This window comes from Salvelinus fontinalis, chromosome 2 (genome assembly GCF_029448725.1).
Source record: "Salvelinus fontinalis isolate EN_2023a chromosome 2, ASM2944872v1, whole genome shotgun sequence".
Classification (NCBI taxonomy): Eukaryota; Metazoa; Chordata; class Actinopteri; order Salmoniformes; family Salmonidae; genus Salvelinus; species Salvelinus fontinalis.
In genome coordinates, this window is record NC_074666.1 from 35390484 (window position 1) to 35409866 (window position 19383).

Genomic DNA, 19383 nt, shown 5'->3' on the forward strand with positions numbered 1-19383 from the left:
TTTATTTCAGTTCACTTTATTAAAAGAGAAAACAGCTAAAACAGTATATATACATTGAAAAACAGACACCCACCATTACACAGACATTTACACATAGAAACGTAAACACACACAGACAGACACAAAAAAAAGGGGGCTCCCTTATGGAACAGGACGTTCTGAAACTGCCAAGGAAAACATACTCCCTGAGCCAGCGGGACCATTCCAATGTTATCCAAGGATTTTGCTTTTATAACCAGGAAAAAGTTTCCCCCATATTCCAGAAAAACAAAAGTAATTTCTCCAAATGTAAGTCATCTTGGCTCTGCGAATTTATGACCACAGAAAGAACATCTAATGGTCAAGCCATGATTTCAGCTTTTTCTACAATTGTAAATACAAACCCTGAAGCAGAAAACAAGAAAAACAGTACCAATCAAATGCAACATTAGACAAAAAATGCAGCTATTGAGCAATAGTGGAAACTGGGAAGAAGTGTGAGAGAAAAGAGGAAAGTGTAAAGGGGAAGGGGGACCTATCTGAGGCGAGGACGGTGTGTACCAAAGCAAACACTGGCTGTATGTCACAATAGAATGTTTGCAATAAGGTGTGTGCTTTCTTGATTCTCTGGAAATCAAGGGAACTGAGCCAAAACCTGGAAACACACACCCTTTTAACAGGAAGGCAATGATACTGGTAAAAAATGGAGAGACACACACCAATGGGACACATTCACGGCAATACATTTTCATGTACAGACAGACATAGCGATATAACCACTTTAAACAAAGTCAATAAAGAATATATCGATCGAAAAGTAAATAAACAACAGACTTGTGTCTCAAACATCATTTTACAAACAGAGGGGCTAACAGAGAAACTATAACATCAGACCACGCAGCTCAAAATAGGAACCGATGCTTCAGCAATGACAACACCACCACCAGACGGACAAGGAGAAAACAGGATGCTGGTCAGATGAAAGAGCCCGAAATGTCAGACAGCCTACAGACTGTTGTCGCCTTGCAATGTAACAGCCAACACCAGTCTGATAAGCTATCTGACAGGCCGAGAGTGTGACGGACATGCCTAAGACACACGCAACACGAAGAAAGAAAAGGAAAAAAATCCTTCCATTACTTACCCTGAGAGAGAGAGGCTGTATTTGAATGGTGTGATTAGCAGAGCTGCAGCAGAGCGGAGGGAGGTGAGCTCTGGGCGTCCAACAGTGCCCCTCTGTTTTGAATCTACTCGACTGATTCGTCTCCTGGCTCCGTCACTGGGGCAGTGCAGCGAGTTCCTAAGAGGGTTCACTCGAGGTAATACCACAGAAGCTTTTCACTGCACTCGATCTCTCTCTCTGCTTGCTCTCTTTCCCCACCCTGCCTGCCTGCCCGGAGCTCACAAACCAACATACCAGGGCAACGGAGCAGAAAAAAAAAACGGAGCAGAAAAAAAAAACATTTCACAAGCAATTAAGAAAAAGAGGAATCTTGGATCACGAACCAGCTGACGTTATCCAACGAGCTTAAGAGACAGAAAAAAGAAACATTGATGGCATAACATCATTTTTTAAGTGCTGCCCTTCCTTTCCTCCTTCCTTCCAGAGTAATGGGGAACATGAGCTTGCAGAGCGTCCAAGCTTATAGGCACTGAAGACAAAGGGAACACTTACCACTAGCTTCAAACCAGGCACAAAATATCTTATAAACCCCTAAAAGATATTATGAACTAAACAGATACCACCAAACACAACTTGGGATCCGAATGAAAGCCTCAACAAGGAAGAGTAACAAAAGTTGCACACACAGATCTAATTCAATCCATCAGTGCATCTGGTTGGTTGAGGAGCCCTGGGTCTGACTCATGTGCTCTCTTATTGGAAGTAGAACAATAACTCCAGACAAAGGGACCAGCAGATTGATTCATGGACAATTTATAATGTCTGAGCCAAAGGTGATCGCTCTGTGGAATTTTAAAGCATACAAATTACATCAATAGCAGTATGTATGTAGGCCTACAGATACACAACAGGTTCTTCAACTCCCTATTTTGATCGATTGAGATCTATCTACAGCAGATTTGTAGAAGTAGAATTTTGAAAAACCTTGTCTTACCATAAAAATAAAAAATAAAATCACAACTCCTAATAAATTAACTGGGAAAAAATGATTAGGCCTCGGGGAACTTAAGTAATATATAACCTTAGTCAAATAAAACCCATCCAGCCCAAAAAATGTAAATGAAAAAATAAAATCCATCCAAGCCAAACATGATCCCGTAAATAAAGTGGCTCTATGATAAGACCAATAGTTGTAGTACTGGAAGCTGGACCCAAGAATACTTAAGGCCTCGCAGAGCTGCTCACCCACCCACACACAGTCACTGTAGAGCTGCTCAATGAAATGGATGTCCTATCCATACAACACCACACCACACCAAATTGCCAAGCACCTACCTTATAGTTAACAATCACTCAAGGAAACCAAAAACTATGAGCCATCATCTCTATAAAAAAGCCTGGCAAACAAATAAATGAAGTCCAAGTTCAAGGTAAATGGATAAACTTCAGTACCAATACAGAAACAAAGAAAACGGTTACTTCACATGGTGGATGTCCATCAATCGATAACATGGACACCCATACTTCAGATTATGACGGTTTGTGTCTCATTGGAGATTATTGGTAAAGAGAGAAAAATGAGGAAGAAGCAGAACGTTTGTGATGGGGATTATTTGAGCGAGAGCCCAGAATGTATGCTAGGCTAGCTGCTCTCCTCTGTGTCGCCTTCACTTGGTTTTGCCCTCATAGTACTTCTGCTGCTGCTGGCGCTTGGCATAGCTCTGGGCTGTGGAGTTGACGATGGAGCAGACAAAGAAACAAACCATGACCACGATCACCTTCTCAAAGACCCACAACAGCCAGTTCATCCTACGAGGAACAGAACAGAAATAGAAGGGCGAGACCCCGATTTCTATGAAGTCCACCTCCCTTGTCTCTAGTCCCTGATGCTAAAGTACAACCTATGTTTATCTGTGTGGGATGGGATCCGCTCCCACATCCGTCCATGTGCAGTACAGAGAAACAGAGATCAGTCGTAGTAAAAAGCGAACCCGCCAACCTCCTCCGTCACCCCTAGTGACCCCAACTGGCAGCCTCACTCTCCCAAAGTTAAATTACCTCGCTTTTCTCCTATAACTGCAGGAGGTTCAAGTTACAAGAAAAAAGGAACATTGTTCTAGAAACAGCCTTAATCTCTCGTTGTGCAACTCAGTCTCTCTTTTCCTTTTTTTCTCTCTCTCACTAGCTTCGGAGGAGGGAAAAATATAAGAACGTTTTCAATGAATCACTTTGAGAGAGGGAGACAGCGACCAAGAGCGAGAGACAGAGAAAGAAAGGGAAGGAGAGAAAATGAAAAAAGCGCTTTCAAAGAGATATGGCTCCAGCTACAACTGACTCTTTCTGTTCCAGACTGCTTTTTTTGATGGATTGTCATTGGCAGGGCTGGGGGGACCCCGCCCCGGTCTCTGGTCCCCAGTCAGCGCTAGCAATGGGTTCAGGCAGGGCACTCTGTGACACGGGGGAGTGACTGACCACTCACACACACCCTTCCATCCACTCAGACTGAGCATGACTCAGCATACCTACTGCTAACACTGTTAAGTGATAACAGCGGTAACACTACTACCAGAGCTACAGCCAGACCCTACACTGGCCCCCTCTCCCTCAGCCCCAGCCCCTCTTAGCCCCCACTAAGCCTGCCCAGCCCGCCGTGCACCCAGCGAACCCTCTCCCTGTCACTCTAAACGCTGCCCCGATGCCCTGAGGTACAGTACTATTACATTACTACTGCTGGACTACAGTATCATCTGCACTGTTGATATTCATCCCACTACTGGAGAAGAAAGACAGTCAGGGAGAGATGGAAGGATGACAAATCGGAGAAAATAAAAGATTGAAAAAAGAGAGAAGAAAAAGGGATTGGAAGGAAAGTACATTTGAAATGGAAAATTAACAAGAGAAAGAGAGTGAGAAAGAGAGAGAAAACAAAGAAAAGTGGAAAGAAAAGTGGAGAGAGAATAAAAGAAAGACAGCAAGGGAAACACATTCTTCAGAGAAAGGCCCCTCCATGAGGGAGGTGGTGAATAGAGGGAGGTGGTAGAGTACAGTAGAGGACAAGGTACTTACGGCTGGGGTCCCCTCTCCCGTGCGGTGGTGCATCTTGGCCCTCTGGGCCTCCAAGTACTCCCTGAAGGGCTTCTGTAGAGAGGCGCCCAGCCCTGGGACAGCACTGCTACACAGCCAACAGATTGAGGGGAAAAGAGAGGGAGAGAGGGAGGGGGAAAAAGAGAGAGAGAGGGGGGGGGGGGGGGACAGAGCACGTCAGATCATTGTTACTCACCACCAGGCCAAGGGCAGCAACAAAGGGAGACATGCTGCACTGCCTCCTGTACAGTGCTGCTTCTCCCTCCCTCCCTCTCTCCATGCTTCCCTCCTTCCACACAGAGTGTGCGCGCGAGAGAGAGACTGCGGTCTCAAACAGCTCATCCCCACAGACAGGAATTCAGAAAAGACCCCAAAAAAATGAAACACTGAAAAGTACAGGATGTACTGAGAGCTACATATCCTACGCACTTCAGCTTGTTTTTTTTTTTTAAAGAGAGAAAAGAAAAGGGGAAAAAGTTGGCTTGTCCTCTAAATCCACAGACACACACACTGCGGCTCCGGCACCCACACATCCGTGAACCCGTTCAACTCCCCTGCACTGCTCCTCTCCTCTTGGCTGCAGCGAGCGAGTAGAAATGAATGACTTCTCAGAACTCTCACATTTATCACCGGCGGTTCCTGTAAGAACTGGTTTCAGCCAATTAATAAGGAAGTGAGTCGTGCCTGTGTCATCACTGGCTGAGAGAGGGGGAAGGCCCTGCCCTCTACCAGCCATAGGAGGAGAAGGCTCAGTAAGACGGCCCATATTAGGAAAACCCTTTACAAGATTCAGCCACCAACTACAAGCACACTGCCGCCCGCCCACCCACCCACCCCCACCCCCCCCCACCCACCCCACCTCACACACACACAAAGAAGAAAGGAAGAGAGAGAGAGCGATAGATAGAGAGAGAGAGAGAGATAAAGAGAGAGACAATGCTCTGGAACAGAGAATGGCCCATCCCTAGTCAGGAGTTAGTGATTAATCACTGAACAAATACATACTAAAGACCTTCACTTATACTCTTTAGTGGCAGAACACTGTCAATTATATCCCTTTACCACCATTGTTAAAAGCATTCCAACTCCTTCTGTAATGGTGGGGTGGGGGTGGCATATTCCAAGACACAACTCAAAGCACAAACCGTATGTTCACAAAAGGCAGGGCATGGTCATATACCGTTGACTTTATAGGACTTTAACTTTGTCTTTCAAACTACAGTAATTCCCTACATGCTGAACACACACACGTCCGTGTGTTCTCTCACATACACACACACGCGCACACACACCTTCCCTCTAATTGTGTGAGAAAACAAGTTGTATCAGCTTCAGCGTTTGCATGAGTTTACAACAGTTACGTTTCTTTTAATCATTAACCAAACACAGAGTCACCGATATCCTCATCAGGAATGGACAGAAAAAGGCTGCAAATCACAAAGAGAATCCTAGAGATGGATCATGCTCAACTGACACAATAAAGAACACCCAAAATAAGATCCAAATATGGATCTAAAGACCAACTGAGGAAGATGAGAGTGGATTAAAGTTTAGTCCCCTACCCCATTCATCCTACAAATTCTTTCATCCCAAACACCTTTTACACACCTAGAAACCAAACTGCTTCCAAAATGCTAACTAGTACAACAATCCTAGTAATAACTTAACTCAAAGACAAAAAAAGGCATTCCAAAATCAAATGAGATTCAATTTCCAACTGACTAAAAACTAACTGACAAGAACAAAGAGAGAAAGTCAGGGTTTGAGAAATAGCGGGCTCAATTCATGCCCTGTACGATGAGCAATAGTGAGTCATGAACCCGGCGCAAACACTCAACAAGTAGACAGAAACTCAAACCTAACAGTCATAAACATGCTTTAATACCTTAGGGCTGTATCTGTGTGTCCTTTTGTACATACATCTGCCTGTTTTGAGCTTTTGGAACTATCTCAAACTTTCTAGAACTTTCTACAGACCAATGCTTTGTTAATCTTCTGATGTTTTTTCTAATCTTGCGTTGTTTTATATACCTGTGAGTATCTTTAAAACCTTATTTTGTGCTGTATTTTTGTAAGAAGCTCAGACAGTGATTGTAATGTATTTTTGTTGAAGAGGAATTTTAAATGTTACATTAAAATCAAATCACATTTCATTGGTTGCATACACATATTTTGCAGATGTTATTGCGGGATGTTTCGACATTATGGACGGTATGTGGATAGAATATTTAGTATATCTATCTGTAGTATACATAGTATAGAATAGTATATATACAGCAATAGTTGAATAGGATGGCATTGACTAGAATACAGTATATACATATGAAACGAGTAAAACAGTATGTAAACATTGTTAAAGTGACCAGTGATTCAATGTATATGTACAGAGGGCAGCACCCTCTAAGGTGCAGGGTTGAGGACCAGTGAGAATGTGAGTATGTAGAATCTGGAAAAAGTATGATTTCTGAAGGTATGCATTAAAATGCTTGTGATGTAAAACATTTTAAAAAACTGTGATGACTGGTCATTGTTGTAGTAGATTTACTCTGTGAGTTTTTAAATGAAATGTTTTCTCTTAAATTCTTTTGTCACCACGTCCTGAGTTTGGTGGCTCGTTAATCATAAGAGGGAGAGTGGGAGTAGCCGTATTTAGTTAAAATCCAAATAAAATAGTGTTATTCAGTCAACTTTAAATTCCTGCTATTTGCTAAACAGCTACTGAACAAACCTAGTAACCACCATGTTTGTTGAAATCATGTGGTTTACAATACTAGAACATCAATATATTTACTATTCACCTACAGTGTGGGTCTAATAGTGTGAGTGGGTGGAGAAAAATACATCTATGTGATATTAATGACTAAGAAAAGAATTTAAAGCAAACAAGAAAAACCTAGACACTTTTATAATTAACTAAACAATCAAATACAAAATCAAGATTTCCCTATTAAAGAGAAACAGTGCTTTTATCTTGTTTCCGTAATAGGGATATAAGATAGAGCAGTCATAATTGATGTTTATGGATTCTAGCTAAAATAATGTCAATGGTTTCAAAATAACATTTCTCCCTACAATGACGACAAGCAAACATAATTATAGCCAACTGAACAAAAACGTATCACAAATGTAAATTATAGATTTGAATCAATTCTGTCAATTCTGATTAATAGATCATTCTAAATCTATTCTACATTGAATGCTACATTCCATTTCTCACATTGAATGAGTTAAGTATATTTTCAGTGAACCATAATAAGGGAGTCTAAATAGAAATAAAATTATGCAATCCGACGGGAGAAAAAAACATTGCAATGTCTCCGACGGGAGACAAAATGATTATAATTCTCAGGTTAAAAAGATATCAATTTTGAATACCTAAAATACCATCTCAAAATTAATTTTCATATTTAGTGATAATTTAAACGATTGAAACTTAAGCATTTGATATTCATAAAAAATGTAAAATCCTCAATCTAATACTTTTTATATCAGACGGGTCATCATTCAGTGACTCACAATATACCAGTGCCTAAATAAATACATCAAACTAAAATAATCAAACTGAAGATAGTTAAATAAAGGTTAAATAAAATACCCTACAATAACCTATAGGCCTAAATTCATTATTAAGGCCACTTATATGGGATCAAAAGTTAACAAAATACTTATTTTAGACAAATAAATCAAGGTTGTTTTTATGAGAAAACTTAAGGTTAGATTTAATCAATATGCGACACAAATATAGAGCAAATATATGGTGCCATTGACCAAATAAGGTGGTATGTTTGGACTACAGAGCCCACGCTAAAGCAGCTTTGTGGACAGAACGTGGGAGCAGACGCCAGGTAGGACAAAGGGTGTGACTTTATGACTTGTAATGTATCACTAACCTAAAATAACAGATCACCTTTGCAGCAAACAATATAGTGGATACCTTTTTTACATTGATATACAGCACATGTACTTTTGATCAGATATTTGTAATTACTCTCTTGTTAATGTTATGAAGTGATATAAACTGTGTGATGCATACCGTACATACATGGAAGGGGTGACTTTATCAATCAGGTGATGCATCTTATTTCTCCTCACCCTGTGAGCTCACTGCACTATCTCTGGTCAGTGGCGGGAACTGAGGACTGACTAAGATATACAAGAGGTAGAAGTATCATCACACACACACTGAAACATACAAAAACACATTTACACACACACACACACACACACACACACACACACACACACACACACACACACACACACACACACACACACACACACACACACACACACACACACACACACACACACACACACACACACACACACACACACTCTCTCTCTCTCTCTCTCTCTCTCTCTCTCTCTCTCTCTCTCTCTCTCTCTCTCTCTCTCTCTCTCTCTCTCTCTCTCTCTCTCTCTCCCAGGTTGCCTACTGACTCTACTCCCACACAATGAATCAATGAATGCTTGTTATGACTGAAAAAACCTCAACAACACAAAAAGCACTTCATATTCCAGACGCTGATGGTCAACTGGTCAAATCAACAGTGTTCTGTCTAATGATGGAGGAGACGAGAGGATGTGACTGAAGCCCTGCCAGCAGACCTGGGGACTACTCCTACATGTCCACATGCTGACAAGTAAGGGGTAGGGCCTAGGCCCCGCTTAGATGAATGGAAATGATTAGTACATAATGCATCATGATATAGATGTCTGCCTGTATGAAACAAGCAGTGCCAAATCAGATAGCCGCTGTCAGTGTTGAGTGCCCAGTCTAGCTGAGAAAAAGGTCTGTCTGCCTACTCACGACTAAGTCACAACAAGGAGGAAAGCAGCTCATTGATAAATTGCCAAAGAGGTGTGAATTGCTCAAGTGCTGAACCGTGTTCTTAAGATCTCACAAGGAGATAGATGGGGGGTTTTGGAGGGAAATCAGACTTGCTTCCTTCCTCAAACCACCATCACCACATCCTCCTCTTACACAGAGGACAAAACATGTAAGGGTTAATTTGTGACCATCATTAACATTCCCGATTTGTTATGTGCTATTATTTCCTGCTGCCGTTACAGAGAAGAAAAAAAAATCTCATTATTTTTTTTTTCATTTCCTTGAGACCAAATTCCACAGAACATGAGTCAGAGGTAACCTATGACCCCTGGCCTCTTCTGAAGCTGCCCTACACACACACACACACACACACACACACACACACACACACACACACACACACACACACACACACACACACACACACACACACACACACACACACACACACACACACACACACACACACACACACACACACACACACACACACAGCTCAGGTTGCCACCTCTGAGAAGGGAGAGGGGCACACACACACTTGCTCTCGCTCTCTTACACACAGAGACATGCACACAGAGACATGCACACAGAGACATGTTGTCTCTACCTTCTTGACCTTTGTGCTGTTGACTGTGCCCAATAATGTTTGTGCCATGTTTTGTGCTGCTACCATGCTGTGTTGTCATGTGTTGCTGCCTTGCTATGTTGTTGTCTTAGGTCTCTCTTTATGTAGTGCTGTCTCTCTTGTTGTGATGTGTGTTTTGTCCTATATTTATATTGTATATATTTTTTTTTAAATCCCAGGTCCCCGTCCCTGCAGGAGGCCTTTTGTCTTTTGGTAGGCCGTCATTGTAAATAAGAATTTGTTATTAACTGACTTGCCTAGTTAAATAAAGGTTAAATAAAAAATAAAATAAATACACAAACAAGGACAAACACTCTCTCACACTTTTTCACTCTCAAACAAGCACACATGAACACTAGTGGCGTGATCATACAAAGCTATACACACACCTCCAACTCAAAGACAGGACATGACAGCTAGTTCAGGAAGCTAACCTCTGGCCAGATCCAACTAGTTACAACATACCAACAAAGAGCTTGTACAACATAAGACCATCAGAACCCAAGTTCAAATCAAACACTTCCGCAAGTATAACCAGATAGGCCTACATCCAGAAACTCCGGCTTGGTGTTAATGCCATTGTGTCTGTCTGACCTGAGAAACTGAAACCTGCAAGTCTTTGTCGCACCTCTGAATATCAATGATTAAACCATTCACATAAAAGGTGCCCATCTAATTTGACTTATGGGCCAATTAAAGTATTTCAATGTAAGGTTTCAAATCACTTATTCACACAGTTCATTTGTTTTGTTCACACTGTAATACAAACTGTAGAATTGCTGTTATGTGGTCAAATAAAATACTGTTAATGATAGTAGAAGTAATACGTTAGTTGAATTACAGTGAAAGATACGGTGGGAAAAAAACTGAGCGTGTGTGTGTAGGGAGTGTGTGTCCCTCTGATTCCATGTCTCACTTTGTCAGCCGGATCTGGTCCAGTTGAATCAGGCTCTTTCCCAATGACTTCATCACTGAGGCATGGAGCCCGCTCCTGGATGGAGATCCCCCTAGTACTACCCAGCCAGGGTGTTTATCACAACCCTGCCTGCTCCCCAGCCATCTGTGGCACGCACGCACACACACACACACACACACACACACACACACACACACACACACACACACACACACACACACACACACACACACACTAATTCTCTCTCACACTCTCACAGACGTACACTCAAACACATTCACAAAAAGGAGGGAGTCTTAAACAAAGAAGAAAGACGGGAGGGAAGAAGGGATGAGATAATTTCTTTTTTGGAAATGACTTATCAGCATGGGTCTGGCGGGAGGGACAGCCAGCTAAACACACTGCCTGCCCCCTGGGGTGCCCACTGCCGGGAAACAAAGAGCACCAATTATATATAGCACTCTGTTATTCATGTCACCTGCCATGCATGTAGTCCTATAAAACAGTCCCCAACAACCCCCTGGGTCTTAGCCTGTGAGTGGCTGAGGAGGTGTGATGAGGTGAGAGGTCTGTCTCACTCAGTGACTGTGCTGCTGGCCTTTCCAGACGCAGGGTGTGGGGAGTGGAAGGGTTGACTGTCTCACAGGCGGATGGAGACAGCCAGGACTAGCCAGGCCAGGCTGCCCAACATAGGGAGTTGGGACCCAGGGGAGGCTAGGAGGAAGGGGGGAGAGAGGGAGGGGAGCAGTGGATATGGGAGGAAGCTAGAACCAGAGTCCAGTCATTCTTCCTCCTGTGGTGCCCGGCCTATCCCATTGATCGATGCCCACACTACTAACCTAGAGATCACCAATGCTTTATTTATTGTGGCAAACTCACCACACCATTTCAGTATCACTGTCAGCAAACCAATTATGTAAGTAACAAATCTATGACAGAACAATGCTGAATATGTGGGGCTTATACAGTATCCTGTGAATAATGGGTGACTGTACGTGCGGTTCCTATAATGTTCACCTTGTTGATTGTCTGCTTTGACAACACACAGGTCACCACATAGGTTACTATGGAGCTGGAGAATACCACAGGCAGCAAGACAGTCTTCCGCTGTGAAATACTGTACACTATGTTCTACTTTAAGTTTCATGATTTATGTCACGTGCACAAGTACAGTGAAATGCCTTTCTTGCAAACTGCAACAATGCAGTAATCAATATAAATTAGTAGGTTTACATGCACAGTAATAATTCGGTATTAAACTGATTTCAGCAGTAGGTAGATTATACAATGGGCATGTAAACACCTTCCTATGCTTATTTTAACCGGCGTACGGTCAAAATCGAAGTAAGCATACACCGATTAAAACACCTGTTTTTCTGACCAATCTTTCAAATTATTAGGACATGTAAACACCTTAAACAGCATTCCAGTGGTGTATTTGATAAAAGTTCAATAAAATAAATACATTTGATCTGGGCATATGCTAGCAGCAGCCAAGCGAGCCTCCATCTTTAGTGCGAGTGAAGTGAGTTCGGAACAACTGAATGTATGCGTCTTAGAAGTCGTTTTCACATACAACCTTTATGTCCCAACTCAGAATCAAATACGCTTCCCCAAAATGGTCGCTGTGGTAGAAAGTTTGTTTTGATTGGCGATCTTCGGAATTTATCAGAGAGGCATGAAGTAGCCTGATTTTATATGTCCATGTAAAAAGGATTATTAGGGAAATCATTCTTCTTGCAAAACATGTAAACGTTTTAATCAAATTATTATACTAATCTGACTATCCACAATTATCACATTATTGTGTGCATGTAACCATACTCAATGTAGCACTAAAAATAACATAAGGTAGAACAAAAACACACAAGAAATAAAAATAAGAAGAACACAAGAAAGTAAGAAGCTTTATACAGAATCAGTTCCAGTACCATATTTACAATGTGCAGGGATACTGGAGTGATAGATGTAGATAGATGTATGTATACGGGTAAGGTGAATAGGCATCAGGATATATGATAAACAGAGTAGCAGCAGAGTAAATGATGATTGTGTGTATATGTGTAGCGATTCTGTTAGCTATTTAGCAGTCTAATGGCTTGGGGATATAAACTATTATTGAGGCTGTCGGTGTCAGACTTGATACACCGGCACCACTTGCCGTACGGAAGCAGAGAGAGCAGTCTATGGCTTGGGTGGCTGGAGTCTTTAACGATTTTCCGGCCCTTCCATTCACACCGCCTAATATCAAATCAAATTCTGGATGGCAGGGAGCTCGGCCCCAGTGGGCTGTCCGCACCACCCTCTGTAGCGCCATGTGATCGAGGTGCTTTTGCCATACCAAGCAGTGATGCAGTCAGTCAAGATGCTCTCAAAGGTGCAGATGTAGAACTTTTTGAGGAGTTAAGGGACCCAACCTTTTCAACTGCAGCCCCATGAATGTGGATGGGGGCGTGTGCCCCCCCCCCCCCCCCCCCCCCCCCCCCCCCCGCCCTATTTCCTGTAGTGCTTACATTACATCACTTTAAAAATAACACAATAACAAGTAACAACATTTTGTGTTTGAGGCTAGGGCTAGGTTGTGCATACACGTTGGGCAGGATGTGTGTCTGTCTAATGAACAGACAGCCAGTGAAAGTGCTGTTCAAGACCTACTTCATTGGCCCCCTCCTAACGCTACAACAATACAGTTTGAGCTATTTTAACTACAAAATAGCAATTTTTGTTGCTAGTACAAGTGCTTTACAACCACTGTTATTACCTCAGGCGAAAAGGTATTTATGGTCCATCAACCAAAACCGAAAACATTGAAAAATAGTGACTACATTTAGATTCTCAATATAAATAAATAAAACATAAAACATTTAAAACCATTAGTTGATGACCAATGGTAAAAATGACTAAACATGCAAAGAATGATCATTTATTACTAAATAACATGCAAGTACAATCAAGTAACAGATTCTTCCATTCATTTGTCAAAAAAAATAAGAAAAATCTAATCTAATCAAATTGAACACCGATGTCTGCCTCAAGGTGTTAAATATGTATAAGAGAGCCAATAGTTGTTATTTAGTCTAGGCTCTTTGTATGGGGAAATTACCCGTTGGGAACAACAGGTAGTAAATGTAAAACAGTTTTACGGTACGTTTTTATAAATAACCCCTATTTACACACAAACCCCTACTAAAACACATCCTTTGACTCATTATCTTGGCTGCCATTGTTCTGAATGGGCACTTTTACAATTGCTTTGTTTGTGTTAATGTTGAATGAGTGGCCTTAGTTGGAACTGTGCCCTGCCCTGCTTCGTGTTCTTATAAACGGACAGGCAGAGCCGTAAAGCAGGCCTGTGACTCAGGACTCAGGAGGAACAGAGTTGGACTGGACTGTTCTTTGATGACTGGTCTTCAAGCTCTGGGGAGAAGTGCTGAAGTCAGCATTATACAGACTTGAGCATCATAACAGACCACAGTCTGATGCTACATTATACAAAACACTCATGATGCTGACTAAGATCAGACAGGAATTGTGCTGTTATATCAAGGCATACAATATAATCGTTGTTTGTGGCTGAATTCATCAACACGGCTAAAATCATCACAGAATAAACAAACTGATTCATAAATAGATGAGTAGCTCCACAGCTTGGACATGAACATATGAAGCCAAGTTTTGATGGCCGGGTGGATTGTCTAGGTCTAGGAGGGAACAGGAGACAAAAACAAATGAATCAGGGATGAATCTAGCAGGAAGTAGCATGTCATGCGAAGAGATCACACCAAACTGAAGGGCCCGACACACGACACCGGACCCAGAGTATTAATTTGACCCCTTACTTCACCCACTCTTATTCATCTGTACCATAAAAAACACACAGAGAACATAACACTGTGTACCAGTGGCACTTCAGATGCCCTCAATGTGCTACACAGTGCTTTCAGAAAGTATTCACATCTCTTGACTTTTATCACATTTTGTTGTGTTACAGCCTGAATTTAAAATGCTAGACTGAATAAAAAAAAGAAGCTTATTATGCACGATGGTTGAACCAAAAGATTACATGTAACAAAAATGTTATGAAATTGGAAACTATTAAATATATGTGAAATTAAATTAAACAATAATGTATGTTGATGCTAATATTATGTACAATATCTAATTATGTTTCCATATGATAACAATAGCCTAATATATGCAATATGCTGAAACTATTGTCTTTTAAGTTTCACTTAATCAACCTAATAATTATGTACACACCCCTCACTATTGTCATTGTCACTATTGTTTCTCTACATAACCTGATTCAAGCATTCATGACATTACCCTGAAGAAGGCACAGTGATGCCGAAACGGTGTTTTACCCATTCAATTATTGGGAGTTTTATATAAAGAGAGTGTTCGACTCTCTTTATTTAATTTTATAGCATGCAGTTCATTCGCCTTTAGTCAGCACCTCTACACAAAATAGTTTTCTCTGGATGTGTGCCAGCTCATGCTAAAAATACATTTTAAAAAACAGACATTGAATATCCATTTGAGCATGGTGAAGTTATTAATTGAACTTTGGATGGTGTATCAATACACAGAGTCACTACAAAGATACAGGCGTCCTTCCTAACTCAGTTGCCGGAGAGAATGAAGCCGCTCAGGGATTTCACAATGAGGCCAACGGTGACTTTAAAACAGTTACAGTTTAATGGCTGTGATAGGAGAAAACTGAGGATGGATCAACAACATTGTAGTTACTCCACAATAATAACCTAATTGACAGAATGAAAAGAAGGAAGCATGCACAGAATAAACATTCCAAAACATTCATGCTGTTTGCAACAAGGCACTAAAGTAACATTGCAAAAAAATGTGGCAAAGCAATTCACTTTTTGTCCTGAATAAAAAGTGTTATGTTTGGGGCAAATCCAATACAGCACATTACTGAGTACTACTCTCCATATTTTCAAGCATAGTGGTGGCTGCATAATGTTATGGGTATGCTTGTAATCATTAAGGACTGGGGAGTTGTTTCAGGATAAAAAAATGTATGGAATGGAGCTAAGCACAGGCAAAATCATAGAGGACAACCTGGTTCGGTCTACTTTCCACCAGACACTGGGAGACCTAAACCATAAGGACAAACACACTGGAGTTGCTTACCAGGACGACATTAAAATGTTCCCGAGTGGCCTAGTTAAAGTTTTAAATTAAACAGGCTTAAAAATCTATGGCAATACTTGAAAATGGCTTTCTAGCAATGATCAACTTAACAGAGCTTGAAGAATTTTCAGGTGTGCAAAGCTCTTAGAGACTTCCCCAGAAAGGCTCACAGCTGTAATCGCCACGAAAGGTGATTCTAACATGTATTGACTCATGGATGTGAATACTTATGTAAATTAGATATTTCTGTATTTAATTAACAATAAATGTGCAAAGATTAAAAATAAAAATCTCACTTATTAGGGGATATTGTGCTTAGGTGGGTGAGAAAAAAAAGTATATTTAATACATTTTGAATTGTAACAACAAAATTTGGAGTACATCAAGGGGTATGAATACTTTCTTAAGACACTGTACGTATCACCTGTACCATATTTCCTACTGACCTCTAGCCATGTCGCTCTCGCAAAATAAGTTTTCTAGCCGCAAAGGTCTTTGCATGTTAAACACAAATTAAATAAATAAAAACATCACCTAATAACTTCCACTTAATAAGTCATATTATTTTCTGAGGTCTGGACAGACCGAGCAAACTCTCCAAGTTCTTGTGTATTTCTCAATCCCTCTCCGATTGAGAGAAATCTGTCATTTGAGGAGAGCCAAGACACGTAATCATAATGAGAGGAGATGAGAAAACGGGCTCCCCGCTATGACTTGCATTAAACTTAACGACGGCGTTATAAAAACCGTCACCGCCAATCTGGCCCACCATCCCTCACTCCCTCTCTCTTGTCCTCCTAAATGAGGGATCTGACTGTGTTTCTCCTAGAGAGAGCTGGCCCGGCCGGCCATTGGCTTGATCAATGAATGCCATCTTTGTGAGGGCTTTCTTAGGTGACCCGTCCCTCCCAGCCTTCATTCTCAGTAGCCAGTGACTAACAACTAACAACGTAAGGGGGAAAATCCTGTGGTCTGCCCTGTCGGCCCTCCCTGCAACCCCCCCCCCCCCCCACACACACACCACCCAGCCCTATCCAAAACCCTCAAACAACTCCCAACCTCCCTGCAGAATGCATAAATAGGTAGAATTTGCTCATATTTCTTAAAGAGGCTCGGGCTATTTATAGGACCAGTGAGGTGCATTCCGTGATGTAATCTATTAACCCTGGAATAAACATGAAGGGGTTCCACTCAAAGCCATTCATTTAACTTTGATTTGATTTTGGCTTCGCAAATAGAGTCTTGTGAGAGGTGAGTAGTCATCATAAGAATCAAACTTAAATTAAATTTAACTCATCGCCTAGGCCTAAAATGTACCTTCATTTGGAACAATTACTTAGTATCTGGTAAAATACTGATTGAATTACTGAGGAAATGTGGATAATTCTCTGTCAGATCTTAATAGCTGGGCAGTTACTGATACCAACACAATTAACCCAGGCACATCTCTCTCTCTCGCTCTCGAACCTCCGAGCACTCCCTCTGGGCAGGGCTCACAGGGCTAAGCCTACTGTGTATTGTTAGTTGGTCTCGGGGGCAGGAAAGGCCATCTGCATGGGCATTGTGCTGATAATGTGCTCCACACTGAGCGATGGACTCACATGGAAATGAGTGCTTTCTCATGGAGGACCCCTGTTCTCCCTTCTCCATCACTCTGTCATTCACAGGGAGACCCCAGTCAGCCTGGATTTTCACCACAGCTCCCCCAGCATATCAATGGACCTCTCACCAATAGTCCCCTCCATTGACACCCAGTCTGAAGGATTACTGAATTACAATACACTACATGTTACAGTGGCTGATTGACTATGGTAATTAGATGGGCTTCAATCAAGGTGAAGGATTATCAACCAGGGAATTCTTCTGCTGTTTTCAAGATAAACACAAATGTAAGTAAAGTATAGCTACAGTAAGTGTGTAAGTGCTACAAAACACACACGCACAGCTAACATGGACCAATGGTTCCCAAATGTTGTTTTGTTTCTGCTGTGAAGGTGAACCACGTAAGCTTTCTCAAGCCACCTCCGAGGAGGACGTAGCCACAACGACAAACCTTTTAGAAATCCCTGGCCTAGACCAGCCACGCTGTAGTTCTGCAGACACCGAATCAGCATCTGCAACCCTACAATAAAATCATCAAGAACCTTTTCATTCCTACATGTGATTTGGCTGTTGTGTTGAACATCTTGCATAATCCGCCAGTCTCACCACCACCCCAGTCTAAACAGTCTAAACACACATCCCTACTAGAGACATCAACCATCTCTCAGGCTGGGGCTTGTGGTGAAATTAATATTGAATCACTGAGCTCTCATTACTGACGCTTATCTAGCATGTTTAACACAGGAAAACAACCAATCTATCCAGTTCTAGTAAGGAACTTACAATGATGTGTGTGTGTGTGTGTGTGTGTGTGTGTGTGTGTGTGTGTGTGTGTTTCCTCCAATGGGTCTCTGGAATCCCAACCACATTGACTGGTCTCTTATCAGAGATAGGAGAGGGAAGTAAAGGGGGAATGTAACAAAAAAAAAACATTCTGGCTATCTGATTACACCACGAGAGTCATCATTGAGACTTGTGCGGGGGGGGGGGGTTGTGAGTCTGGTGTGCCATGCAGCTGTGGGACATCAGATCACACAGGAAGTAGCATGATCTATCCACTGTGATTTGTTTATGAATGGTTTGGCAACAATAAACACGGATAGGATGTGATGAAACCTTCTGTATTTATGGTTGTGTAATGCTGGCATTACACAACCATAATGCCAGCGTCTATTTATGATTTTAATGTTCTATAGATTTTTTATTTTACCAGGTAAGTTGACTGAAAACACATTCTAATTTACAGCAACGAACTGGAGAATAGTTACGGGGGGGGGGGGGGGGGGGAATGAATGAATGAGCCAATTGGAAGCTGGGGATGATTAGGTGGCCATGCTGGTATAAAGGCCAGATAAAAAAATTGCCAGGACACCGGGGCTAACACCCCTACTCTTACAATAAGCGCAATGGGATCTTTAGTGACCACACAAGGTCAGGATACCGTTTAACATCCCATCCGAAAGTCGGCATCCTACACAGGGCAATGTCCCCAATCAATGCCCTGGAGCATTGGGATATTTATTTTTGACCACAGGAAAGAGTGCGTCCTACAGGCACACCAACACCACTTAAATCAGAAGAGTTCAATCAGAAGCTAAATGAGATGAGAGGGGCACATTCTGATAAAACATGACAACCATGAAAGGAAAAGTACTCTCTTTTGATGAGGAGGCATCATCATAAGTTATCAAATATAATATACGGGTAGCTACATGTCTTATCAGGACCACCACATCATATCAAACCTTTCTATTATTGTTTAACAATCCATCAAAAAATTATTGATATGTGTTTTATTACTACATACATTACTAGCAGATGTATGGAGCAAGTACATCTCCTTTCAATTGTGTTTCAATTTTGAAATCTAAACAGAATTTACCCACATATACTTTTCTGTTTTTAATAATTTAGAATATTGTTCAGGTATATGTTTTCAAAATGACCTAAATGATCGATGGGAATAGATTTTTTTGGCGAAAAGTGATGCTATGACTTGTGAGAGGCGAATTTACGGCGTATATAATGGTTCTTTTTAAGTTGTGTGCCAGAGGTTCCTTCCCCGGCCT

General features: G+C 41.6%; 1 protein-coding gene across 1 annotated transcript in view; it reads right to left on the reverse strand.

Moving 5' to 3' along the window:
• LOC129867039 (vacuole membrane protein 1-like) overlaps positions 1-19383 on the reverse strand; it is a 50611-nt gene continuing 31228 nt past the window's right edge. The window contains exons 7-8 of the mRNA XM_055940146.1: positions 4158-4271; positions 1-2911 (exon numbers count right to left, since the gene is read on the reverse strand). Coding sequence (XP_055796121.1) covers positions 2770-2911; positions 4158-4271 — 256 coding nt within the window. The 3' untranslated portion in view covers positions 1-2769. The remainder of the gene's footprint in view (positions 2912-4157; positions 4272-19383) is intronic.